At 38.2% G+C, this 24,917-nt stretch overlaps 4 protein-coding genes, 1 long non-coding RNA gene and 4 pseudogenes across 14 annotated transcripts; 4 read left to right on the top strand and 5 right to left on the bottom strand.

Annotated features, from left to right (window-relative positions):
* Nucleotides 1–81: 81 nt before the first annotated feature.
* LOC104728997 (putative LRR receptor-like serine/threonine-protein kinase PAM74) lies at nt 82–3,840 on the bottom strand. 2 transcript variants are annotated; one of them, XM_087474544.1, is made up of 13 exons: nt 3,759–3,840; nt 3,140–3,674; nt 2,519–2,994; nt 2,252–2,396; nt 2,104–2,175; nt 1,935–2,006; nt 1,772–1,840; nt 1,502–1,671; nt 1,221–1,420; nt 1,003–1,127; nt 845–910; nt 572–761; nt 82–484 (listed from the first exon to the last, which is right to left on the bottom strand). In XM_087474544.1, the coding sequence occupies exons 12-13, from the start codon at nt 724–726 to the stop codon at nt 82–84; spliced, it is 558 nt and encodes a 185-aa protein (XP_087330670.1). In that variant the 5' UTR covers nt 727–761; nt 845–910; nt 1,003–1,127; nt 1,221–1,420; nt 1,502–1,671; nt 1,772–1,840; nt 1,935–2,006; nt 2,104–2,175; nt 2,252–2,396; nt 2,519–2,994; nt 3,140–3,674; nt 3,759–3,840. The 2 variants fall into 2 exon arrangements, with proteins under 2 accessions (XP_087330670.1, XP_087330671.1); XM_087474545.1 differs by having other exon boundaries at nt 1,003–1,073; nt 1,216–1,671.
* Nucleotides 2,248–3,840, bottom strand: LOC147935535 (putative LRR receptor-like serine/threonine-protein kinase PAM74). The gene is made up of 4 exons (XM_087474540.1): nt 3,759–3,840; nt 3,140–3,674; nt 2,519–2,994; nt 2,248–2,396 (listed from the first exon to the last, which is right to left on the bottom strand). Exons 1-4 carry the CDS (start codon nt 3,838–3,840, stop codon nt 2,248–2,250), a joined length of 1,242 nt encoding a protein of 413 aa, XP_087330666.1.
* A 336-nt stretch (nt 3,841–4,176) lies between these two features.
* Nucleotides 4,177–9,200, bottom strand: LOC104726555 (putative LRR receptor-like serine/threonine-protein kinase PAM74; annotated as a pseudogene). Its single transcript, XR_015572081.1, has 14 exons — nt 8,786–9,200; nt 8,095–8,302; nt 7,434–7,977; nt 6,847–7,325; nt 6,600–6,744; nt 6,441–6,512; nt 6,280–6,351; nt 6,125–6,193; nt 5,863–6,025; nt 5,538–5,776; nt 5,323–5,449; nt 5,166–5,225; nt 4,892–5,081; nt 4,177–4,790 (listed from the first exon to the last, which is right to left on the bottom strand). The product of XR_015572081.1 is annotated as a putative LRR receptor-like serine/threonine-protein kinase PAM74 (transcript).
* Nucleotides 9,201–10,661: 1,461 nt separating this feature from the next.
* LOC104726556 (receptor-like protein kinase At5g59670) lies at nt 10,662–15,752 on the bottom strand. 5 transcript variants are annotated; one of them, XR_015572079.1, is made up of 14 exons: nt 15,500–15,749; nt 14,646–14,785; nt 14,008–14,545; nt 13,285–13,760; nt 13,022–13,169; nt 12,866–12,937; nt 12,690–12,761; nt 12,552–12,620; nt 12,291–12,454; nt 11,927–12,156; nt 11,693–11,819; nt 11,511–11,603; nt 11,249–11,438; nt 10,662–11,155 (listed from the first exon to the last, which is right to left on the bottom strand). XR_015572079.1 is itself a non-coding variant. In XM_010445434.3 (14 exons), the coding sequence occupies exons 2-14, from the start codon at nt 14,725–14,727 to the stop codon at nt 10,756–10,758; spliced, it is 2,634 nt and encodes an 877-aa protein (XP_010443736.1). In that variant the 5' UTR covers nt 14,728–14,785; nt 15,500–15,752; the 3' UTR covers nt 10,662–10,755. The 5 variants fall into 5 exon arrangements, 3 of the variants coding, with proteins under 3 accessions (XP_010443736.1, XP_010443737.1, XP_087330643.1); XM_010445434.3 differs by having other exon boundaries at nt 11,538–11,603; nt 15,500–15,752; XM_010445435.3 differs by having other exon boundaries at nt 11,538–11,603; nt 14,646–14,737.
* Nucleotides 15,753–15,864: 112 nt separating this feature from the next.
* LOC104726548 (ATP synthase small subunit 6-A, mitochondrial) lies at nt 15,865–16,293 on the top strand. The gene is made up of 2 exons (XR_002034066.2): nt 15,865–16,083; nt 16,247–16,293. It is a non-coding gene; the product is annotated as an ATP synthase small subunit 6-A, mitochondrial (long non-coding RNA).
* A 1,250-nt stretch (nt 16,294–17,543) lies between these two features.
* LOC104726546 (uncharacterized) lies at nt 17,544–19,815 on the bottom strand. Of its 2 annotated transcripts, XM_010445419.3 has the most exons (5): nt 19,362–19,815; nt 18,897–19,062; nt 18,528–18,560; nt 18,300–18,394; nt 17,544–17,943 (listed from the first exon to the last, which is right to left on the bottom strand). In XM_010445419.3, exons 1-5 carry the CDS (start codon nt 19,710–19,712, stop codon nt 17,719–17,721), a joined length of 870 nt encoding a protein of 289 aa, XP_010443721.1. In that variant the 5' UTR covers nt 19,713–19,815; the 3' UTR covers nt 17,544–17,718. The 2 variants fall into 2 exon arrangements, with proteins under 2 accessions (XP_010443721.1, XP_010443722.1); XM_010445420.3 differs by lacking the exon at nt 18,528–18,560.
* A 134-nt stretch (nt 19,816–19,949) lies between these two features.
* On the top strand, nt 19,950–22,722 carry LOC104728996 (pentatricopeptide repeat-containing protein At5g59600 pseudogene; annotated as a pseudogene). Its single transcript, XR_015570410.1, has one exon. The product of XR_015570410.1 is annotated as a pentatricopeptide repeat-containing protein At5g59600 pseudogene (transcript).
* Nucleotides 21,943–22,722, top strand: LOC147935534 (UPF0725 protein At4g29550-like; annotated as a pseudogene).
* Nucleotides 22,723–22,867: 145 nt separating this feature from the next.
* On the top strand, nt 22,868–24,445 carry LOC104726545 (UDP-glycosyltransferase 76E2 pseudogene; annotated as a pseudogene). Its single transcript, XR_015571419.1, has 2 exons — nt 22,868–23,347; nt 23,428–24,445. The product of XR_015571419.1 is annotated as a UDP-glycosyltransferase 76E2 pseudogene (transcript).
* The last annotated feature ends 472 nt before the right edge of the window (nt 24,446–24,917 follow it).

Genomic DNA, 24,917 nt, shown 5'->3' with positions numbered 1-24,917 from the left:
CCAGGTTTACATATTCCTTTGTACACAGTCATGTCAAGTGCCCAAAGTACAATTAGCATGGTTTGTTACTTGCAGCAGAAATTATCTTGGACTAGGAAACATCTCTGTGTCAAAGCTCATGCTCACTTTGATAGAACTCTGAGATTCCATCTTCACATTTTGCCCCGAGTTTTCAGACACAAGACACTCTTTTAGCTCGGTTACAACTTGAGACATGTCTGGTCGTCTTGCTGAAGACTGATTTGCACATGACATTGCTAGCTCAATAGCTCTCCATACAGAACGTGAGTTGTAATCTCCGTGTAGGTTTGGATCCATGATCCTAGTAATATCTCCTCGGTTAAGCTCAAACCTCACCCATTCTGTTATGTGAGGCTTTTCGCGGGTTTGGTCAATCACTGATTGGTTTGTGATCATTTCCAATAACACTATCCCGAAGCTGTACACGTCGCTCTTCTCACTCAACCGACTTGTTTGGTAATATCTGCCAAGTCAAGAACATGATTAAGTTATTATACCCTTCAACCATTGACTAATCAAAACATTAGTAATGGTGACTAAGAATATTTACTCAGGATCAAGGTATCCAAGAGTACCAACAACCATTGTCGAAACATGAGATTCACCTCCAACTGGAAAAGATCTCGACATCCCAAAATCAGCAAGCTTGGCCTTGAACTGCTCGTCCAACAATATGTTTGTAGTTTTGACATCTCTATGTACCATCGGAGGTGTGCATCCAGAATGTAAATATTCCAATCCTATCCAAAAGTATTTATCCTATTTTAATCCACTAGAAAGGGAAGTCATATTAGTTCTATTTGTTTAGCTAATTAATACTAACCTAGTGCAGCCTCCAAAGCTATTCTTAGCTGATTGCGCCAGCTGATAATGGGCTTGGTGTCTTTTCCTGGTACATATTAGATCTTTATATCATCAACCTTAATGGTAATAAACAGAGTAGTCTTAAACCAATAGAAAGCGCCACTTTTTTAAGTTTACCTGATAGATGTTGTCTTAAATCTCCATTGGGCAGATACTCGTAGATGAGAGCCAAGTGATCTCCATCATCGCTATCCGACAAGGCTTACCAAATTCGTATGGTGAACTCTCAAAAGAAGATCAACCTAACCATCCATGGGGAAAAACCCCACAAAATACATATGCTAGCTTCTGATGATAAAAAAATATTAAAAAGATATGCATTATGCATACTATACCTCTGCCTTGAATTGCTTATAGCCTTGAGTTGATGATTGAGAGAGCACTTTAACAGCTACATGTTCAGAACCATTCAGAATACCGTGGCAGACAATACCGAATCCACCTTTTCCTAATACTGTTTCCAAGTTGTTCGTCATTTCCACAACCTCTGAGTAAGCAAACCTTCTCTTTGTTGGGCTACTTGGTTTTTGTAGAGCTGTAGGTAAAGAAAAAGTATCATCATAAGATTTTTCTATATATAGTCCTTTAATTTGATGAGAGGTCTCCTAAAATTTACCTTCCGTAGTCAATGGTTTTTTATTTCTGAGTACAAGAAAAATGATCAACACAACAATGATGATGGCTACAGAAGCAACTGACACAACAATCTTCGTTGGAAATTCCTTGATATTATTAGGTGGTTTTGTAGGCGAAACAGAGGGGAAAAGCTTAGGATTTCCTTTAATCCTGTAAGAAGACATGGGTTATTTCAGGACACTAAATGCACAAAAGTTTTGTGGATTGTATTAAGAGCATGTTAGAAGAAATTGTGGGAAGTTATACGTACAATAATTCTAGTCCTTTCCTTCGAAGAGATTGAGGAATTGAACCATTAAGATCGTTTCCTCTTAGGTTTCTGCATAAAAAGGATCAATCTTGATATATATATACATGAACATGGTCCATGGTGGAATTTGATTAGCATTAGAAATATAGGTTAGGAAAGTTACATGAACCGCAACGATTTCATGTTGCCTAGAAACTCCGGAACCCCTCCAGTCAAATTATTATACGACAAGTCCCTAAAGTTTGTACCAAAAGAAAGGAAAAGGTCATCTAACTTGTTTTCCATAGATGTGACACTTTTATACCTTAAATCAGCAATGCAAAAATACTTACAGTTTTACTAACTGCGTTAGATTTTGAAGGCCAGCTGCTATCGTTCCATTTAACCCGCTTGAAGACAAGTTTCTGGATGATACGTCCAAAACATGATTACTAACTGTTTTGACAAGTGTGTGTGTGTGTGTGTGATGTTACGACTTACAAGGAAGTGATTCTTGGTGGTGTAGACATATTAATGCTGCTACAGTTCAAACCGTCCCATGCATACTCTTGAGGGACGCATGGATCTCCTTGCCAGCTAATTCTACTCAATCCGTATGTTGCTTCGATATTTGTTATAGCAAGCACTAATACAAAGTTGAATCATTATGTCATCAAAATTAGCGTATGAGATGTTTTTTTCCACTGTATTAGGAAAGATAATGGAGCTTACATGGATAACACTAATTAAAGCTTATAGTTAACGTACCGTCACTTTCATTTGTTACCGCTTGTGGAAACTCGACAACTGTGAAAACTTCCACAGCGTTAAGTATAGGAGGAAGTGTTGAATTTACAGTTTTTACCAACTCGAAAATGCATTTCCCTCCAGTGCAAGTTATTGGGTTTATTGTAGGCCAAGTAAGTAACTTAAGCTTTGGAGGAATGATATTGTCCCCAAAATTATTCCCATCCCAGAACAAGTCAAATTCCCTGGTCTCATTGCTACCTAAATCTTGCAACTCAGCGAAGTGACTGTACACGTAAAACTGCTCTTTAGGATTATCCGAACGCCAAACAAACCTCAATGGCGCACTTGAATTTCTAGGCGTGGCAGCCTCTTCCAGTGTATCTTTCGGTGGAAAATAGTCGTTTCTATTGTCGACAAGGAGGCTAGTCGAAAGCTGTATCCAATACGAGATCGTAAATGCACCCCATCGACGATCATATATATCAGCTGGGTACCTACACAGAAAAATTTAATGGTTTGCACTATATCATAGATATGAAATGTTATAATCTTTTCTCTTAGTTGAGAACAGAGAACAAAACAGAGCAAACAAAAAAACAGAAAGAGGTAATTTAATTATGTTAACGTTGACTAACTAACCGTATAGATCCAGTTTTCCCGTGGAAATAATTACGAGTGAAGAGCTTCAAGGAACCGGACTTTGTGACATAAGCATCGTTGTGCAGCGGCCGTAGTTCCAAGGCCGATATTAGCGGTGTGGTCGTCCCATTCTTAACAAGACATATCTGCAACGAGTTTGATGTTGAAACGTGGAGGAGCTCTACGAATGTGCCACTCGAAGATTTTACCAAATCTATTGGTGTCCACAGATTAGGACCTAGATGCAGTTCAAATTGCGGGTTAGTTTTAAGGCCGTCGTAGTTTCCGTAAATGAATGTGGCCCTGATCAAATATCTTCTGTCTTTCTCAACGTTCAGATTATAGCAGTTCCGCTTCCCTTCCGGAAAATATCTCATCGTCTTGTGTGGCTCAAGAAACTCAAGAGTTGTATTGATTTTACCAATTTTTCCAGTCTTGATGAACTTTGCATCCGATGAGAACCTTAATCCGGTTAATCCCTCGGTATAGGGAGACAGTTCGGTATCAGGTAGCCCGCAATCCAAACTTATGAATCCTGGAGAGAGAGAGACATGTAAGAGTTTAGTAATGGTGAAAGATGGATAAGACACTAGTTGTATACTTGTATGTATATACGTACCTAGTTGATCTTGAGCTTGAACAAGATGAGAATTGGCGAAAGATCCTAGCAACACCAGCAAAAACCAACAAAAATTCTCCATAATGACTTACTTTTTCAAGCACAACGCCCCAAGTTGTGTGAGGGACTTGGTGCATATATATATATGAACAAGAATGGAAGTGGAAAGAAAGACTTTTCGATGACAAACTCTGGCAACGTGAGAAGACGTCTGATTGGGCCAAAACAAAGTCAGTGAAAACGAATGAGTCAATGTGTTTTCTATTTTCACAATGGAATGAATAAAGAATTAAGAGGAAAAGTAGTAGTTAAGGTCATTGGCAAAATATATGAGCTAGGAGTTACTTTTTTGGCAGAAAACTACAAAAATTACAGTTTGGCGGGACAATGAGAGGAATAAGAAATTATGAAAGCGTGATTTTGTTGAACTGCTTTTTGGACATTTAATAACTCGTTCTTATAAAGAAATAGTAGCGTATGATTCAAAATAAACAATCACTTGACATGAGAGGAAATTTAGAAATGTATGAAAACGCAACTAATCCATCTTTCCGTAGGCAACATCGCCAGAGCTCAAGCTCACTAGCCACCCAACTAATCTGGCATGGCTGTGTTACTTGCACCACAAACTATCTTGCCCTGGGAAACATCTCAGTGTCATAGCTCATGCTCACTTCAGGGGATCTCTGAAGGTCCATATTCATATTTCCTCTTGCATTTTCAGACACCAGACATTCTTTCAGTTCATTAGCAACTTGGGACATGTTTGGTCGGTTCACAGAAGAAGGATTCGCACACGACATTGCCAGTTCAAGAACTCTCCATACTGAACGAGAATCATAATCCCTATGCAAGTTTGGATCCATGATCTTAGTAATATCTCCTCGGTTAAGCTCAAACCCAACCCACTGTGATATGTGAGATTTTTCACGAGATTGGTCAATCACGGGTTGGTTTGTGATCATCTCCAACAACACAATTCCAAAGCTGTACACATCGCTCTTCTCACCCAGTCGAGTTGTCTGGTAATATCTACACGGCAAAGTACATGGTTATACTCTCTAAACCAAAATATAAAGAGCAAAATGACAACTCATTTTCAGCACATTGTAATGGTAACTAACGATACTTACTCAGGATCAAGGTATCCAGGAGTACCAGCAACCACAGTTGAAATATGTGTTTCACCTCCAACAGGGAAAGACCTTGAAAGTCCGAAATCGGCAAGCTTAGCCTTTAACTGGTCGTCCAACAATATGTTTGTAGTTTTTATATCTCTATGTACAATTGGTGGTATGCATCCAGAATGTAAATATTCCAATCCTATTCAAAGAAGTTATTATTTCTTAATCCACCATAAGGAAAGTCATTCTAAGCTATACGTTATGAGGTAAGCTTAGTACGAACCTAGTGCAGCCTCTAGAGCTATTCGTAGCCGATTGCCCCAGTTGATAAATGACCCACTTGCTTTCCTGTATATAGGATCCTTTAGATCCTTCTGAACCTTAAAAATTATAAACATAGTCTAGGTAGATACTCAAATCATGAAGAAATATAAGTTAACCGGATAGATGTTCTCTTAAGTCTCCATTGGGCATAAACTCATAGATAAGAGCCAAGTGATCTCCTTCATTGCAATATCCAACGAGGCTCACCAAATTTGTATGGTGGACTCTTAGAAGAAGATCGACCTAATCATTCATGGGAAATAAAAATAAGAGATAACGTAAGGTTGTGATGCTTAAGATGATCATAATTTATTTAGAAGATTCTGCATACCTCTGCTTTAAAATGCTTATAGCCTTGACTTGATGATTGAGAGAGGACTTTAACAGCTACCTGTATGGAACCATTCAGAGTACCATGACAGACGACACCAAATCCTCCTTCCCCTACAACTCTTTGAAAATTATTCGTCATTTTCATAACCTCTGAATAAGTAAACCTTCTCTTTTTCGTCCCGATTGATGGTTCAGATGTATTATCAACCGTTGGCGTACTCAGTGGAGATTGTAGAGCTATAGAGAAAGAAAACAAGTAAGGAATGCAAGAAAAACTGTTCATCAAATTTTTGTAGTTCCTTAACTGTTGTAGTTCATCAAACCTTCCATAGTCGATGGCTTTTCTTGTTGAGAACAAAAAGAAGGACCAACACAGCAACGATTATGGTCACAGAACCAACTGATGCAACAATTACCACAGGAAACTTCTTCTTGGAGTTTTTTGTGCAGGACCCAGAGAGACAAAGCCTTTGGTTTCCTTCAACTCTACAAGAAGAAGAGTGTTGTTAACAACATCAATTACCAAAAGGGCTGTGGATAACTGCGTAATATTAACGAGTATGTTGGAAGTTTCTTATTTCTTACAGTAACTCTAGTCCATTTCTTTGAAGAGCTTGAGGAAGGGAACCATTGAGATCGTTGCCGCTTAAATTTCTAATAAAGGAGAGCAATCTTCATGCATACAGACACATGGCCAAATATGGAATGTAAAGTAAAAGAAAATCTGCTGAGCAACTTACATGATCACCAACGATTTCATCTGGGCTAAAAATTCGGGCACCACTCCAGTCAGTGTGTTATTTGACAAGTCGCTAAAAAATAATTCCTAAAATAAAGTAAAGGTCAATAGGTTTACTTCCTCCATTGACAAAACCACACTATATACAACGGATATACTTACAGTTTTTCGAGCTTTGTAAGGTTTTGAATAGCGGCCGCTATGGTTCCAGTTAATCCACTTGAAGACAAGTTTCTAGTGATTCAAAGCATTGTCAGTATTAGTAACGTATCTTGAAGAGAAAAGTGTATATGTGTGTGTGTGTGTCATCATACGACTTACAAGGAAGTTATTCTTGGAGGTATAGAGATATCTGTGTTGCTACAGTTCAACCCGTCCCACACATACTTTTGAGGAACGCACGGATCTCCTTGCCACTTGATTCTAGTCAATCCATAGGCAGCTTTGATATTTTTAACAGCAACCACTGGTGTAAAGTTCAATGATGTGAGGATTGACAGGTGAAATTGATTTTCTATAGTTTTTAAAACAGACCTTATCTGCTAAACAATGAAGATTAGTAACATACCGTCATTTTCATTTGTTTCCGATTGTGTAAATTGGATAACTGTGTAGATCTCAAGAGCGTTAAGTAGAGGAGGCAGAGTAGATCTTGACGTTTTTATTAGCTGGTAACTGCATTTTCCTTCTTTGCACGTCTCTGGAGAAGTATTATAAATAGTATCTGTCACTAACTTTGCAGGGATGAAAGCTTCGGTAACAACAACTCCATCCCATAATATGTCAAATTCCCTGGTACCGTTACTCTGCAAATCTTGTATCTCAGCGAAGTGGCTGTACAAGTAATATTGGTCAGCAGGACTATCAGGTGTCCAGCTGATTGTCAATGGCGCGCTAGCATTGGAAGGTGTGGCAGCCGTTACAAAAGCCTTTTTTGGTGGATTATAATTACTGTTGTCATTGCTCACTTCAAGAGAGGTGAAAATTTGGGCCCACCCCGTTAAAAAATAATTATGCCATCTGCGATCATAAATATCGTCCGGATACCTAAGTTGAACAAAGGTTGTATTAGCCTTGGACAAGAAAAGGAATGTTAAAAACAAAGTATACATAGGAATATAGACTTCACCACAGTTAAATAAAAAAAACACTTACCGTAGAAAGCCATCTGTCTTGTTGAGATACATCCGAACAAGAAGATTTAGAGAACCCGACTCTGTCTTATAAGAAGAATTATTTCCCAATGGCCGTAATTCCAAGGCTGAGATCAAGGGTGTAGTTGTCCCATTCTTAACAAGACAAACCTGCAATGAGTTTGATGTCGGAGTGTGAAGGATCTCCTCTATTGTACCATTCACAAACTTTTGCAAATCTATAGTTGCCCACAAATTAGGTCCTAGATGCAGATCAAATATAGGGTCGGAGTTAAGGCCATCGTAATTCCCATAAATGAAACCAGCCCTGATCAAATATTTCCTACCCTTGTCAACACTCAGACTATAGCAGTTCCTTTTCCCATCTGGAAAATATCTCAGCCTCGTGTACGGCTTCAGGTAGTCATTCTCCATACTGGCCTGGATTTTACTAGTTTTACCAGTCTGGATGAATTCAGCATCAGACGAAAACCGTAGTCCGGTTACTGACTCAATATAAGAAGACGGTTCACTCACAGGTAACCCACAATCCAAACTGATAAACCCTGGTAAGAGAGTGAAGAAAAAATCAAAAGCAATATCAGGTACAGACATGACTGAGAGTCGAAACATTAAGGAGAAGTAGATGCATATATACATATAAACCAGTAAGATGTGGATACCTAGTTGATCCTGAGCTCCAACACTACGAATAATGGCAAAAGCTCCTAATAAAAGCAGCAAAGGCCAAGAAGGACTATTCATATCCATATCCATACCTTTTAGATATCAAAACATTACTAATGCCCGAGTTTGAGTGAAACAGCGTATAAATAGATTAAACACAAGAAACAAGCCAAGCCTTAGCCTCTGGCAACATGGCAAGATGTCCTGAGTTTTGAAATTTTCAAAAAAAAAAAAAGAAGTCAATGAAACGAATGAGTAAATGTGTTTTCTATTGCAACATCAGGATTACGAACTTGGTTAGGGAATTGGCCTCAAGAATACATCTAATTACAGTTTTTCTTGGTCAGAAAATAGGCAAACTTGTGTGTCTTCAAGAGAATGTGTCAATCACAGGTTTTACAGTCACAAAGAGAGAGAGAGCAAGAGATTTGACTTTTCAGTGGTCATTGACTTGTATTGAAGGCCAATTTTGGCGTCTTCATCGACAAGAACAGCTTCGAATTACAGAGCAGAGGATTCACAATTATCAAAGCTGATTACAATATCTATAGTGAAGTGAGTCAACATGAACAAATCAATTTCAGAACAAAGACGCCATTATCAGATAAATCTAAAAACAGAACCCATATAAATATATATAAATAAAGTTGCAATTTTTGAGTCGTATCATAAACTTAGAAGAATCACCTCTTCCGGCCATGACTCTTGAGAGAATTTTGAGAGACCCATCTCTTTCAGCCGGCGTCGACCGGCCCAATAATCACTGTGAGGAGGACGAATGTGGCGAATCTCCGGCGATAAATCGGCCATATACAGCAGAGAAACCTTCCGCCGCGAGAAGGACGGCGATGACGATGAGGCCTCTTCATCGGCGTAGCAATGAATTGAGAACGCGATTCTCGTTTTTGGAGTGCTGGTAACGCAGTCGTAGTTGTGTCGCGTTGCGTTTGCGTTTGAAACGCAACGGTCATTATTTTTTTTTTTTTGGTTAACACAAACGTCGCGTTGCGTTATATTTTTACGAAACGCAAACAAACACAAATTGTAGAGAAGAAATGGTCAAAGCAAAGAAACCAAAAGAGCGGAAAATATATTTTAGACTAATGATCGATAAAAGCAGAACTACACACTTTAACGTAACTAGGTAATATCCGGTGTATATGCTGTATTAGTTATGTTAATTGTTAGTTTATGTAATAATTATAAAACTATGAGAATTTTCTGAGAAGATTTTTTAATAAAGTTTTTTAAAATGACATTTCTGAAAAGTAGTATTGAAAAAGATGTATTTTTGAAATTCTCCCCAAAAATACATATATATCCAAAAAAATCCTAAATTTCAATAATACACTTTATTTATTCAAATCATACAATATCAAAATATACCACTTCTTTAAAAAATATTGTTAATGGTAAAAATAAAATTTAATTTAATATTCAAAATTTACCTAAAACATTTAATAACCAAATTCCAAAATTAATTTTGAAGTATCAATTAAATATATTTCTTATAAAATCATATGAATATAAGAGAAATCTAACAAAATATAAAATTACACTCTTACCATGAGTTTTAAAGCCATGCAAGAACATAAATATTGAGAGATAACTACCAGATAAATGTTGATTAGTTCCAGCAAGAGTCCACAATTCGTTTTGTTGGCGAAACCTAAACATCTCATGTGGAATCACGGCTGTGTTTCCTTCTATGGATGTAAGGATGATTCCATCCAAGAACTTAATAACGTAAGGATGAGTTCGTTTGTATTGTGGATAGCTATTATCCACTTGAAATTCAGAAATATTGTAGATGCTCCCCTCGTGAAGGTCATCCCTGAAGCGGTAAACTCGGTATTAGGGTATTGAAACTTGAATCAAGGTAGAAGGATCAAGGATGTATATAAATATATGGAAGTTGAATACCTGTTTATCAAGTAGAAGAAAATCTAGGCTGATAATCTTACCATTTTGATGGAAAGCTTTTGTATGTCATTTACGTAGAAGACGGCCACATACGATTTGAGGAACATGTCTTGGTTAAAGGTCTTTCAACAGAGTAATACTCATAATTGGTAATGGAGGCTATTAGTATGGAAAGTTGAATCATATATAGAATGAGCCGATTTTGGATTTTAGGAATCTAGGATTTAATTTATAATTTATAGTGTTGATTTTGTTTATATGGAAATTAATGGCTTACGGTTTCTTAACTTTTAAGGAGATCGCGTGGTGTAATAAAGAGGATCACGGAGCATATCGTTTTTTGAATATATGATTTGGTGTTAATTTCGTTTATATGGGAATTGATGAGTTACGATTGCATAGCATTTAAGGAGATCGTGGAGCAAAGCGTGTGTCATTAATTTAAGGGAAACAATAGATATGGGAATAAATTTAAGGGAAAATAAACATTTTGTAAATGTCGTTTCTATGGGAATAAATTTCGTATATTTAAGGGGTGTAATAAAGAGAATTGTTGACCCATTTAAGGGAAACAGTTAAGACGAAGATGTGGTGCAATAAATTTAGAAACCCATTTAATATCAATCCACCAATAAGGAGAGATCAGAACTCTACTTTTATATATATGACTAGCTAGTTTACAAATTTTTGCTTAATATGTATGCAAGTGGTTTAGTACTTGACGACACTCAGAACTATCTTGCGATGGGAACCACTGTAGTATCAAAGCTAACGTTCATTTCTTGAGGTTCCAAGCCTCGATTGTTATGTATCCCGGAGTTTTCACACACAATACACTCTTTTAGCTCTTGAATAACCTTAGACATGGATGGTCGTTTTGAGGAAACAGGATTCGCGCATGACATTGCCAGCTCAAGAGCTCTCCAAACTGAATTAACGTCGTAATCATTGCCAAGGTTTGGATCCATGATATCAATTATATCACCTCGGTTAACCATAAAGCCAACCCATTGTGTTATGTGAGAATTTTCAGTGGTTTGATTGATCACGGGTTGGTTTGTGATCATCTCCAATAACACGATCCCGAAACTGTAGACATCACTCTTCTCAGCCAATCTACCTGAATGGTTATATCTGCAAGAAAGCAACATGGTATATATATACTCTTTAACCATCCTCTGAAATAATAGAGAAAGTTTCAGGACAAGTGTTTATGAAAAGACTTACTCGGGATCAACGTATCCAGGAGTACCAGCAATCACCGTCGAATTCTGAGCTTCGCCTCCACCTTGGAAAGATCTTGAGAGCCCAAAATCAGCTAGTTTGGCTTTAAAATTCTCGTCCAGCAATAAGTTGGCAGTTTTGATATCTCTGTGAACCATTGGCGGTTTGCATCCAACATGTAAGTACTCCAATCCTATGCAATAGAGAGTCATCATCAATATTAATTAATTGATTCATTATATAACCAATTAAATTGATATCTTACCCTACGAATTTTAACTAAAGTACAGACCTAATGATGCATCCAAAGCTATTAGTAGTCGAGTACTCCAGTTGATGATAGATCTGCCTCCTTTTCCTGTATATAATAAGATCATTAGATCCATTCGAAATCTCCGAGTTTCTTGAGTTAATGCTACACGTGAGATAACAAAAAAAATATATCACCTGACAAGTGGTGTTTTAAGTCTCCATTGGGCAGAAACTCATAAATGAGAGCCAATTGATCTCCTTCATAGCAATACCCAACCAGGCTCACCAAATTTGTATGGTGCACTCTCAGAAGAAGATCAACCTAAAATAAGATTAAACCGAAGTCAAGAAAATAATGAAATCCATGATCTTTGTTATAGCTAAAAACAGATAATAGTTTAGTTGGTAAGATTACAGAACTATAAATACCTCTGTTTTGAACTCCTTATAGCCTTGAGTTGAAGATTTAGAAAGTACTTTAACCGCCACTTGTTCAGAACCATTTACAGTACCGTGGTACACCATGCCGAACCCTCCTTTACCTAAAACTCTTTGGAAGTTATTAGTCATTTGGATGACCTCTGAGTATGTATACCTTCTCCTGTTCTTATTAGCAAAAGTAACTTCCACTGTTGACGTCCTCGGTGGCAGGTCTAGACCTGTAATACATCAGAATAAGAATGCTATCATATTGTTTTATATTTTCATCACTTGTTTCAGTGAGATGGAGCAACAATGACAATGGCTGCAGAAGATTTTATATCTATTCTTATTTGATGTCTCTTGCAAATACCTTGTAGAATCGTTTTCTTTTTCTTTCCGAATACAAGAAAACAAATTAGTACAACAATGACAATGGCTGCAAAAGCAGCTGATGCAACAATTGGCACAAGAACTTTCTTCTTCGGTGCTTCTTTACATGAATCAGAGAGACAAAGCATTGGGTTCCCATCAACACTAGGATAAGACAAGAGTTGTTCAAAGTATAAGACGCACGAAAGGGTCGTAAATAATATTTGAAAACATTTTAAAAGATCTGTAGAAAAATTCTTACGATAGCTCTAGTCCTTTCTTATGAAGAGCTTGAGGAATTGAACCATTAAGATTGTTACCGCTTAAGTTTCTGTGCAAAACGATTATGATATGAGTTGGGACTTGTAAAGCAATAAAATAAATGTTGAGTGAAGCTTACATGACCGACAAAGATTCCATGTTGCCTAAAAACTCCGGCACAACTCCAGTCAAGTTATTATTCGACAAGTCCCTAATGTTAGCAAGAGAGAATTTTAAGACATGACTGTTAATCAAATGTATTCCCATCCATATAATAGCAATTTCTGGCTACTGATTAACAATGTTAATACTTACAGTTTTTCTAGTTTTGTAAGACTTTGAATGGCAGCTGCTATGGTTCCAGTTAAACCACTTGAAGACAAGTTTCTAGTGACATGTACATTCAAAGTGTTAGTGACTTTACTAACAAATCTTGAAGAGTGCGCATGTACTACTAAACTTACTACTTACAAAGACGTTATTCTTGGTGGCGTAGACGACATATCCGTGTTGTTGCAGTTTAATCCGTCCCACATAAGCTGTTGAGGGACGCATGGATCACCCTGCCAGGTGATTTTACTCAATCCATAGCTTGATGCGATGTCTTTTATAGCATCCACTGACATAAAAAGGTTTTGATATTATTGGTACTCATTGTCTTTATGACTTATTTCTTTAATAACATCAAAAAGAACAGACCTTAAATGCATAACCTGGAAAAGAAAGTCACATACCGTCATTTTCATCCGTTTCGGACTGCGGAAATCGAATAACTTTGTAGACTTCAAAAGCATTAAGTAGAGGTGGAAGAGTTGATCTTTTTGTTCTTATTAGCTGGAAACTGCATTCCCCTCCTTGGCATGTTTTCGGATTCACATTATCGATAGTAGTTACATCAAGCTTCTTAGGAATAACCGGTCCAGAATAATGTTGTCCGTTCAATAGGATGTTGAATTCTCTGGTTTCATTTGCCTGCAAGTCTTGAATCTCAGCAAAGTGTGCGTACAAGTAATATTGGTCACTAGGATTTGCTGAACTCCATTTAATTGTCAGTGGGTCTCTGGTATTAGTAGGCGTGGCAGCACTTTTCAGCGCACCTTGCGGTGGAACATAATCATTGGAATTGCTCACTTCTAGGTCAGTGTAAATCTGTGTCCATTCCCTCATGAAGAACGGATACCATCTGCGGTCATAGACATCGGTCCTCCGCCTGGGGGTGATAACAATATTGTTAAGAAGTAGAATAGGTAAATACATAAGATGAACTATATTAAATGTATGGAAATTTTCATTGTTTCTTCTATATTTTTTAGCGTCGAGGTTCCTTGTGTTGAAAGTGCAAAACCACACAAGCGCGCAAAAGACATGAAAAGATATATAAAAGAAAAAGAGAGACAAACAAAAAAGAACAGAATAAAATAGAGCAGAAGTGATAGAGTCAATTAAAGTGGTCTTACCGTAGCGGAACTCTTGAGTCGCTATGATATCTCCGAAAGAAAAAATCAAGGGAACCAGACTTAGTAATATAAGATTTTTTTCCCATTGGCCGTAATTCCAAAGCTGTTATAACCGGTGAAGTATTCCCAGTCTTAACAAGACATATCTGCAACGAGTTTGATGTTGGGATGTGTAAGATCTCTTCCGCTGTACCATTCACTAGTGTTTCTAAATCTATCGTGTCCCATAGATTCGGTCCAAGATAAAGATCAAACACCGGGTTAGTGTACAGGCCATCATAATTTCCATATAGAAAGTAAGCCTTGATCAAATATTTACGCCCCTTGTCCACACTCAGATTGTAGCAGTTCCGTCTTCCCTCTGGGAAATATCTCATCGTCAAGTATGGCTCCGCGTAACCGTTAGGATTTTCTCGGACTCGGCCAGTTTTTCCGCTCTGTATGAACTCTTTGTCCGAAGAGAACCACAGTTCAGTACCTTTCATTTTATAAGGAGACATCTGATCGTCGGGTAGTCCGCAATCCAAACTGATGAACCCTGTTGGTGAACATTAAAACCGGTTTACTTCTGAGAATCAAAATGTTTGAACGCATGGATCATGGATCTATATAGAAGAAATAAGAAATTAATCTGATACCTTTTTGGTCTTGAGCTTGAACAATATGAATGATGATGGCCAAAGTTATCAGCACCAACAAAAGCCAAAAACAACTCTCCATGTTTCTCTTACTAAACTCCCAACGAAAAAAATCAAGAAACCATTAAAGGCTGGCTATGCTGTTGAAGATAAACAACAAAGAAGTAAGACTACTAGAAGAAAGAAAGACTAAGTCAATTTAATGGTGAAAATGAGTAAATGTGTTTCTTCATCAAGGGAAGAAGATGAGGGTTAAATAGAGAAAACCATTGGCTAAGCTATGGAAGAAAAAATAGAAAAATAAACACGGAAACCCAGATCGCACACTAAGAAAAAGAATTTGAAAAAGTTCATGAGTTTTCACCATGCAAGAAGAAGAGTAAGCAAAAAAAAAAAAATAAGCAAACCCAAATCATACACTAAAAGAAAGACTTAGTCGAGACAATGATGCAAATGAAACTGTGTTTTCTAGCTAATGCAGCTTCACCAAGGGAGAGAATGCGGGGTAAGAGGACAACAAAGTTGCAACTTGCAACATCATTCACTATCATGAACTTATTAACGGGAAATGTGGAGCAGACCAAAAAGCACGATAAGCAATAATATGATCTCTTTTGAGCCATACTTTCTATAATCATCCCATTTAACATTCACGACATGGCACTTAATGAGTCAACAACACACATTCAGTATTAAAGCAGAGAGGATTCACAATTATCAAAACTTCATTGAGTCAACATAAACAAACAAATTCCAGAACATAGACGTCATGCTATTATCAGATATATCAAAAATCAGAACCCCAAATAAATAAAGTTGCAATTTTTTCAGTCATATCATTAACTTAGAATCACCTCTTCCGGCCATGGCTCTTGAGAGAATTTTGAGAGACCCGTCACTTTCAGCCGGATTCGACCGGCCCAATAATCACTGTGAGGAGGAAGAATGTGACGAATCTCCGACGATAAATCGGCCATATACGGCAGAGAAATCTTCCGCCGCGAGAAGGACGGCGATGACGATGAGACCTTATCATCGGCGATTTGAGAACGCGATAGACGATTTTGGAGTGCTGGGAACGCAGTCGCAGTAGTGTCGCGTTTCAAACGCAACGTTTACAAAGGATGCAAAAAAATAATAGTTTTGGGCCAGAGATGGATATTTTTGGGCCCATTATACAAAACGAATTCACGGATCCATTATCAAATCAACCTATCAGTCATCATCTGTCGTCACTTTCACCTCTGTCTACGCGAAGCAGTCCCCCCGACTCACCAGAAACCAAACTTTGAGAGAAGACCTAAGAGAGAAAGAGAGATGAGGTTGTTTGATCCGTGGCCAGTGTTCTTCAAGAGAGAATGGAAACGTTGTTGGCCGTTTCTCACTGGATTCGCAGTCACCGGCGTCCTCATCACCAAGCTCACGGCTGGATTCACTGGTATGTCTCTTCAGATCTGACCGATCTTTATCGGAAATGAAAGAGCTCATCTTCAATTGATTAATCGGATCGTGATATATTGATGTATTTTGGATTGTGAGTGATTGTTGGATCCTTGGTTGTTGAAACCCTAATTCATGAAAATGTATTGATTCGTTTGCAGAGGAAGACGCCAAGAACTCCAAGTTTGTCCAACAACACAGGCGGTAATGCCTTCCATCTTTCGATCAATCTATCCAATTTCAGATTTTTCGATGTTTTCAATTTTCGTTTTACATTTTGTATGGTTTTCTCTGCATCTGTTGATTGAATCACATGAAGATTTTTTTGCATTTCGTTCAAATTTCTTAGAATTGTTTGGTATGTTTTGTAATTTTCATCAATCGTGATTCATGATTTGGTATCTGGCTTTATCCAATAAACCTATACAAAAGATGTTCGTATGAAATGAAATGCATTTGACTAGCGTTTATCCCAAATCTCAATGTGTAATGTTTGATTTGTCCGCATCTGTTTCTTGATCCATTTTAGTTCTGTGAATATGGTAATACTTGATGCATTATGAGCCATACGTGTACTATCCCACCTCATTTTTGTAATCCTTGATTTAGGATTTCATAGGATCCATAAGACTTAGACTTAACCATTCTCTCATGATTTGTTTTGAAATTTCAGGTGATCTACTGTCGTGAATTGTTCGAGGCTGAGACGGCGACCCGTTCTTATGGAAACTACAGTGAGTGCTTCGGCTGTCAGACCTGCCTAATAACATGAAAGAGAGAATTTTAGACACTATAAAACTCTCTTCTTTTCCTTTTCTTTGTGTTTTCACTACTCTTGAACAGTGCAAATTCTACTTGGTTGATCCGATTATTTCCTTATATGTTTGATATGGATCTCTTCCTTCTCTTTGTGTTCCCCTAATAAGAGTATATGGTTAAGTAAGCATCCAGTTGAATGATCTTATCCACCAACAAGCTTTTGAACCCTAGCTGCTCATATTTTTCTCTACCCTAGTCTTATTTGTTTTGTAGTCATAATGTTAACTCCTGATTCACTTGAAAAAAACCCGTCCCCATCACCAATTTCTGTTCTACCGAGATTTGGATACTTGTTTTGGTCGAACCATAGGTTTCATTAAAACTGGATTATGAGCCCGGAGATTCACGATTGTGGCAATGTTGTGTTGGTTTGTTTCAATTAAATTTTGGCTATGTTTACCATCATTAAAGTCAAATTTTATCACAAGAGTTGAGTAATCAATCAACCATAAAACCATGAATTTTAGGCATATATTGGACCGCATTACTAAGCTAACAAATTGACTCCAAGATCGAATACTGAAAACATGTGGATCATGAATCGAGTCCAAGATGGCCGCAGGCAATGTTGTTTCCAGGAGGAGGTCCTACGCAAGAGATGGCGACAAAGGCATGAGCTTCTATACCAAACCGTAATAATGTGCATGAATGAAATAATTTGCATTCATGAAATAATATGCTATGAGATATACAATACTTGCTTTCAAAAAATATATACTAAGAAATATACTTTGCTACAACATGTAGGATTAAAATATTTCACTGATAGAAAGAAACATCAGAGTATCAACCCAACTAAGAAAACTATTTGGGATTATTGCAAGCCAAGATCTTTCTTCAATTGAGCAAGAGTTGCTTCGATCTCATCAATATTGTCTTCTATACTGTTCTTTGTGCTATTATTGTTCCCTGACGATTTCTCCGTGGAGGAGCCTTCTTCAAAATCAAATTTTTGTCCGTTTTTGCTTGATCCTTCATTGTCTTCGTCGGTTATGTTAAGTTCTTTCTCAAGAAACTCCACAAACTCTTCCCCAATTTCCTAAGAGAAGATAACCAAACATGAGAATCAAAATGAGCTAAAAATGGTTTTAGTATCTTAATAATCAGAACCGATTCTGTAAATTCCTTGATGGAAGAACAAAGTTCCCAGCAAAAAACATTCTCAGTTTAGTCATTACCATATAGAAATAACGAAAACCAAATCAGAGAAACAGGTTAGTATAGACTCTGTTTGTTCTATGGATTTTTTGGATTGACCCTCACTACCAAAAAGTCTATTGAAGTTTTAAGTAACAAAGTCTACTGAAAAAACAAGCAGATTAATTCATGACAATTTCAAGTGTAAGCTCATATTTGACACACATCAAGGACTCATTTTGATATTATCGGGCTTACCCCTAGTTCTTCCCAAAGACTTTTTGGTTTTCCTTGTGAGGATGCACTAGCTTCCCAATTATTATACTCTTCTTGAAGATCTTTGAAGAAATCCCCTGTCACCACAAAATGTGAGCCTCTAAATGAGTGACTAACGACAATTACGCAATGTTCTGTGCTTAAAATCTTTAGACATGAAAAAACCAATCTAATGACAGAAAGAAGATAGATTTCACAGGTTGACTCTACCGACTGTTATTTGAACGTCCCTCACGAATTCACCTGCATAATAAAGTGTGTTGTGCATAAGATCACACTGACCTCAATCAACCTAACCCCCCAAAAGATGACAACACATTAGAGAGCGCACCGACCACACTTCTAAATACAGTCACTAAAAGAAACCTAGCATTCACATTAAGTTATCAAACACTGTGAACATTTTCACAAGCCCTATTTAGCATTGGTGTTCGAAACCCTTTGTCAATGCTTCTACATGGTGTTCAAAGTTTAGCATTAGGCTTCAAAGAGTCAGTTTCCCATATTACACAAACGGACCCTGATATGATCGTGATTCAGTTATAAATATATGGTGCTTTCAGGGGGTTAGGGTTTTACCAAGTCCATAGAAATCTTCCTCGACTTGACTGTTGCTTTTACGACTTGTTTGACCCGTCGAGTATGAAGCACGACTACTCTCTGGTCCATACTTCCGCCGTGAGTCAGAGTTTATCAGGGTAGTGTATGCATGCTTTATTTTCAAAAACTTCTCTTGCGCATTTGCCTATAACACCAAAAACACCCAGAGGATGAACTACACTCTTCTTCCACAAAGGATAAAGACTAAGTAATTTAACTCCATCAACTAACTTCAAGTAGGTACCTTTTACCAAAAAAAAAAAAAAAAACTTCAAAAGACACACATACACATGAAAGCACCATACAAAGTCCCAATTCCATGAATTTGTATATATAAGGACAAACGTGTACGCATTGAAACATCCATACATAGTTCCAATTTCAAGAATTTGATTCTACATACAATAACATCTAAGCAGCCATACATAGTTCCGTAAATTTTACCTCTTTATTAACATCTGGGTGATACTTGAGAGCAAGTTTACGGTAAGCCCTCTTTATATCTTGAGGAGTCGCTGATTGAGACACACCAAGAATCTCGTATGGAGAGACTCTAGCTCTAGGGACGATGATTCGACTTCTCCGTCTTTGAATACCACCACTCCGTCGTTTATAAAACGAAGAGAGACCAATGTCTCCACCACCATAGCAGCACTTTGTTACAGGAAAACCCAGAAAATTTAACCGATAAAGGAATGAAATTGGAGGAAGATGATGAGAAAGGAAGAAACTTTGTGGTGTTGGAGACAGAATCGAAGATGTTGCTGCTGCATACATAATTTCTCTCTGCTTCATTCGATCGAATTCACCCTTTTCTGGACAATCAAATCCGGTTATTGTTTAACCGCTTTTCCAATTTCCGGTTATTCCGATTCGTACCGTTTAATCTGGTATAATCGTTAACTCTGTTCTTACTTCTTCTTCGTTCTTTGTCCGACAAAATTGGGAGCTTTTTCATACTTCCCTCACTGTAATGTACCATCAAATAATGCGGTTTTTGATAAATTTTGAAGCTTTGATTCTCATTCATCCATGAACAAGTTATCCGTAATTCCTCGATCTTTTCGATTATTGTCGATCGGTTCTTATGTTGAACTAATCGAAAACAACGGTCGAGATCGAATGCTTTCTGGAGGAAGAGTGCTTCATGCTCATCTGGTGACATCTGGGATTTTTCGGTTGACGAGAATCGCAGCTAAGCTTGTGACTTTTTATGTTGAATGTGGGAAAGTAGCAGATGCTCGGAAGGTGTTTGATGAAATACCCAAGAGAGACATTAGTGGATGGGTTGTCATGATTGGCGCTTGTGCTCGACATGGGTTTTATCAGGAGGCTTTGGATTTATTCAGAGATATGAATACAGAAGGTGTAAAACTTGACGCTTTCATTGTTCCAAGTCTTCTTAAAGCTAGTCGCAATCTGCTTGATCAAGGGTTTGGGAAGATGATACATTGTCTTGTGCTGAAGTGTTCGTTTGAATCTGATGCTTTTATAGTTAGCTCTCTTATTGATATGTATTCGAAGTTTTGTGATGTAGAGAATGCGAGGAAGGTGTTTGATGATTTGGGTGAACAAGATTTGGTTGTGTTTAATGCTATGATCTCTGGTTATGCTAACAACAGCCAATCAGATAAAGCGTTGAACTTGGTGAAAGATATGAAACGAGTAGGAATAAAACCTGATATTATCACTTGGAATGCTCTACTTTCAGGATTTGCGCATATGGGTAGTGAAGAACAACTATCTGAGATTCTTGAGATGATGTGTTTAGATGGTCACAAGCCCGACGTTGTGTCCTGGACTTCTATTATATCAGGCCTTGTACATAATTTTCAGAATGAGAAAGCTTTTGATGCTTTTAAACAGATGTTAACTCATGGGGTGTATCCAAACTCAGCTACGATCACAACAATTTTGCCTGCTTGTAAATATGAAGCACGGGAAGGAGATTCATGGCTACTCGGTAGTTACTGGACTAGAAGATCACGGTTTCGTTAGAAGTGCTTTGCTCGATATGTATGGCAAATGTGGTAACATATCAGAAGCAATGATTTTGTTTCACAATACGTCAAAGAAGACAACTGTTACTTTCAACTCGATGATCTTCTGCTACGCAAATCACGGACTTTCTGACAAAGCAGTTGAGCTATTTAATCAGATGGAAGCCACGGGAGAGAAACTAGACCATTTAACATTCACGGCCATCCTCACCGCCTGCAGCCACGCGGGTTTAACTGATCTTGGGAAAAAAATGTTCCATTTAATGCAAAACAAGTACAGGATCGACCCGAGATTGGAGCACTATGCTTGTATGGTGGATCTTATCGGCCGATCAGGGAAGCTTGTTGAGGCCTATGAGATGATCAAGGCTATGCAAATGGAGCCGGATTTGTTTGTGTGGGGTGCTTTGTTAGGTGCGTGTAGAAATCACGGGAACATGGAGCTTGCAAGGATTGCAGCAAAGCACTTAGCAGAGCTCGAACCTGAGAACTCAGGGAACGGCTTGCTTCTGTCCAGTTTGTATGCCAATGCTGGTAACTGGGAAAGTGTTGCCAGAACGAAGAAGATGATTAAGAGGAAGAGGTTTAGAAGGTTTCTAGGCAGCAGCTGGGTAGAAACTGTTTGATCCTAATCCTCATTTTGGTTATGATCATCAAAACTGAGATTAGGGAGTGACGAACTAACAAATTTGGGGATATGAAAGGAATCGAGGACGATGAAATTGGGAATGAAGCGTCGCCCACATAAGGTCTAGCAAATATCGATAATCCTGAGTTTGCTTGATTCTGTGATGAGGTGCGAAAGCAATCCAAGGAGTTACATGACAACAGTGATAAAATATGTATCTCACATGATTCTGATTTCGAAGGTTCTGTTTTGGATGGAAAGAACTTAAAGCCTGAATATTGGAGAACTTTTGATGACATTGGCCTCTGTAGCAGACTTGGTCTTTCTTGTTACAATTTTCAGAATGGTACTGACTACAAGTTTGAGTCTGTGAGCAATTTATATACAGTACTGATTGTTGCCTCGTTGGTTCCCCAAGTTGTTCATTACATTGGAGGCGGTGAATCCATCAGATTATTCTCTACCCACTTTTGAGACGTGTGTTAAGCATAATGATGCCTCTAGAGATGATGTGCATTTATGGTGGAAGGTAACAAAGAAGCGAAAGAGTCTCATGAGTGGATAATGAGGCAATAGATGAATGGTACAAAGGTGAATTACCTGAATGGCTGTCTGATGATAATGATCGGAAAGAATGCTATGTGGTGAAGGACCAGAGTTGTGGGGCATGCCAGATGAATGGTTGCATCTCTTTGCTGAGTTTGCATTTTACACGAAAGGGGATGGATTCTTTACACCGAGCGATATTGCAAAATCTCAACCATTGGAGACTCAAAAGGTGGTTCTGGAAACTCAAAAGAGGAACAGAACCGCATGAGAAGCTTAAAGCGGTAAATGCAATACATAACTTTTGAATGTGGAGATGATGTGGTAACAGGTGAGGTTGCTAATCATAGAGCGGTAGTACGAACGGCAATGGATGGTAAACTAGGACACATGCACCTCGAGGTTAAGTGTTGGAGGCTTGGAGCATCAAAATTTAGCCGAACAAGGGAATCACATTTAACTTTTATTATGAGGTTTGTCTTGTCAAATTCACAATTGTAGCCAGTTGTTTTTTATTTATTTGTTAGTATATATCTAGAAAGGAAAGGATGAGATTACGTATTAGACAAAGACAAAATGAAACTTTGATTACTTCTGACTTTGAATCTGAATTTTTCTGTCTTTTTGTCTATTTTATTACCAAAAATCATCAAATCTGAATATTCCATTTAGAGATAAACATAAAATATGTGAGACCAAAGAACAGGTCAGATCAGATCTAAAGAGAGCATCTGCATCTCTTTGAGCTTCTTCCAGTGCTAAATCGAGACAGATAAAAAAAAAAGGAGGAAAATCAAGTGAAGAAGAGAAGGATAGTGTTGGTTCCGGTTCCAGCTCAAGGTCATGTAACTCCGATTATGCAACTTGGGAAAGCTCTTCACTCCAAGGGATTCTCCATAACTGTTGTTCAGACACAGTATAATCGAGTTAGCTCTTCCAAAGACTTCTCTGATTTTCATTTCCTCACCATCCCAGATAGCTTAACTGACTCTGATCTCAAAAGCCTTGGAGCACTCCCGTTTATGCTCAAAATCAATCAAGTCTGCGAGGAAAGCTTCAAGCACTGTTTAAGTCAACTATTGCAGAAACAAGGTGATGATGATATTGCTTGTATCGTCTACGATGAGTACATGTACTTTTCCCAAGCTGCAGCTATGGCGTTTCAAATTCCTAGTGTCGTCTTCAGCACGCTGCCTTTGTCTGTCGCTCTGTTTTGTCTAAAGTCAATGCAGAGTCCTTCTTGCTCGACATGAAAGGTACTCAAGATTCGAGCTATTCATCTCAATTCAAGAGGCCATTTAGTTAGATAACCCAATCCAAATGCTGTTCTCTGCAGATCCTGAAACGCAAGAGCAAGTGTTTCCAGGGTTGGATCCTCTAAGGTACAAGGACTTGCCAACTTCAGCATTTGGGCCATTAGAGAGTATTATCAAGCTCTACTGTAATGCTGTAAACATTCAAACATCTTCTGCTGTTATCATCAACTCAGCAAGCTGTCTAGAGAGCTCGTCTTTGGCACAGTTGCAACGAAAACTACAAGTTCCAGTGTATCCTATTGGCCCACTTCACATTGCAGCGTCAGCGTCTTCTAGTTTACTAGAAGAGGACAGGAGCTGCATTGAATGGTTGGACAAGCAGAAACCAAGCTCAGTGATTTACATAAGCTTGGGAAGCTTGGCTCTATTGCAAACCAAAGACATGTTGGAGATGACTTGGGGATTGAGTAACAGCAATCAACCTTTCTTATGGGTGATCCGACCAGGTTCTGTTCCCGGCTCGGAATGGACAGAATCCTTACCAGAGGAATTCAATAAGTTGGTTTCAGAAAGGGGTTACATTGTGAAATGGGCACCACAGATAGAAGTTCTCAGACATCCTGCAGTAGGAGGTTTTTGGAGTCACTGTGGATGGAACTCGACACTAGAGAGCATCGGGGAAGGAGTTCCGATGATCTGTAAGCCTTTTACCGGCGATCAGAGAGTTAACGCGAGGTACGTTGAGAGTGTTTGGAGAATCGGGGTTCTATTGGAGGGAGAACTGGATAAAGGAACTGTGGAGAGCTCTGTGAAGAGGTTGACAGTGGATGACGAAGGGGCAGAAATGAGAAAGAGAGCCTTTGACTTGAAAGAGAAGCTCGAAGCCTCTGCTAGAAGTGGAGGTTCGTCATGCAGCTCATTAGATGACTTTGTCAATTCCTTGACGACGCCGTGAAGATGATATAGTCCCTGTCCAAAGTCAAAAGTGTATCAGAAGATATTCATTGTGTAATATTTTTTCAGTGTAATATTTGAAGCATTGTTTTGAGTTACACTCTGAAAACAAAATAAGAGATAAGACCTTGTGCTTATGCATTACAGTTTCTGCGACCAAATTCAATCACTAGAAACCCTTATAAGTTACTTCAGTTCAGTTTTTTCACCATACCAATCAGATCAACGTAACTGACTCCAATCTGGTATCTGTTTTGATGGTCACCAACCCGACACTGTGTCCTGGACATATCTGGCCTTTGTACATACTTTTTAGAATGAAAGCTAATAATGCTATTAAACAGATGCTAACTCATGCGTTGTATATCCATATTCAGCTATGATCACTACCCTTTTACAGTTTTACGTACGGCTACTCGGCCGTCGCTGAACTAGAAGATCACGGTTCCGTTAGAGTGCTTTGCTCGGTATAGTCAAATTGGATAGATGATCCTTTTGGTCAAATTAAACTACAAAATTACATAATTCTCTGTCTTTTGCCGGCCGTCTATAACTTGGCCCGTTGGCCGGCAGCTTTTCTATATTCAGACATGTTCTATGCTAAAAATAACACAAC

This window comes from Camelina sativa, chromosome 11 (genome assembly GCF_030686135.1).
Source record: "Camelina sativa cultivar CO46 ecotype springtype chromosome 11, ASM3068613v1".
Lineage (NCBI taxonomy): Eukaryota > Viridiplantae > Streptophyta > Magnoliopsida > Brassicales > Brassicaceae > Camelina > Camelina sativa.
The sequence above is the reverse complement of the archived record's forward strand: the minus strand, read 5'-3'. Positions and strand labels throughout refer to the sequence as shown.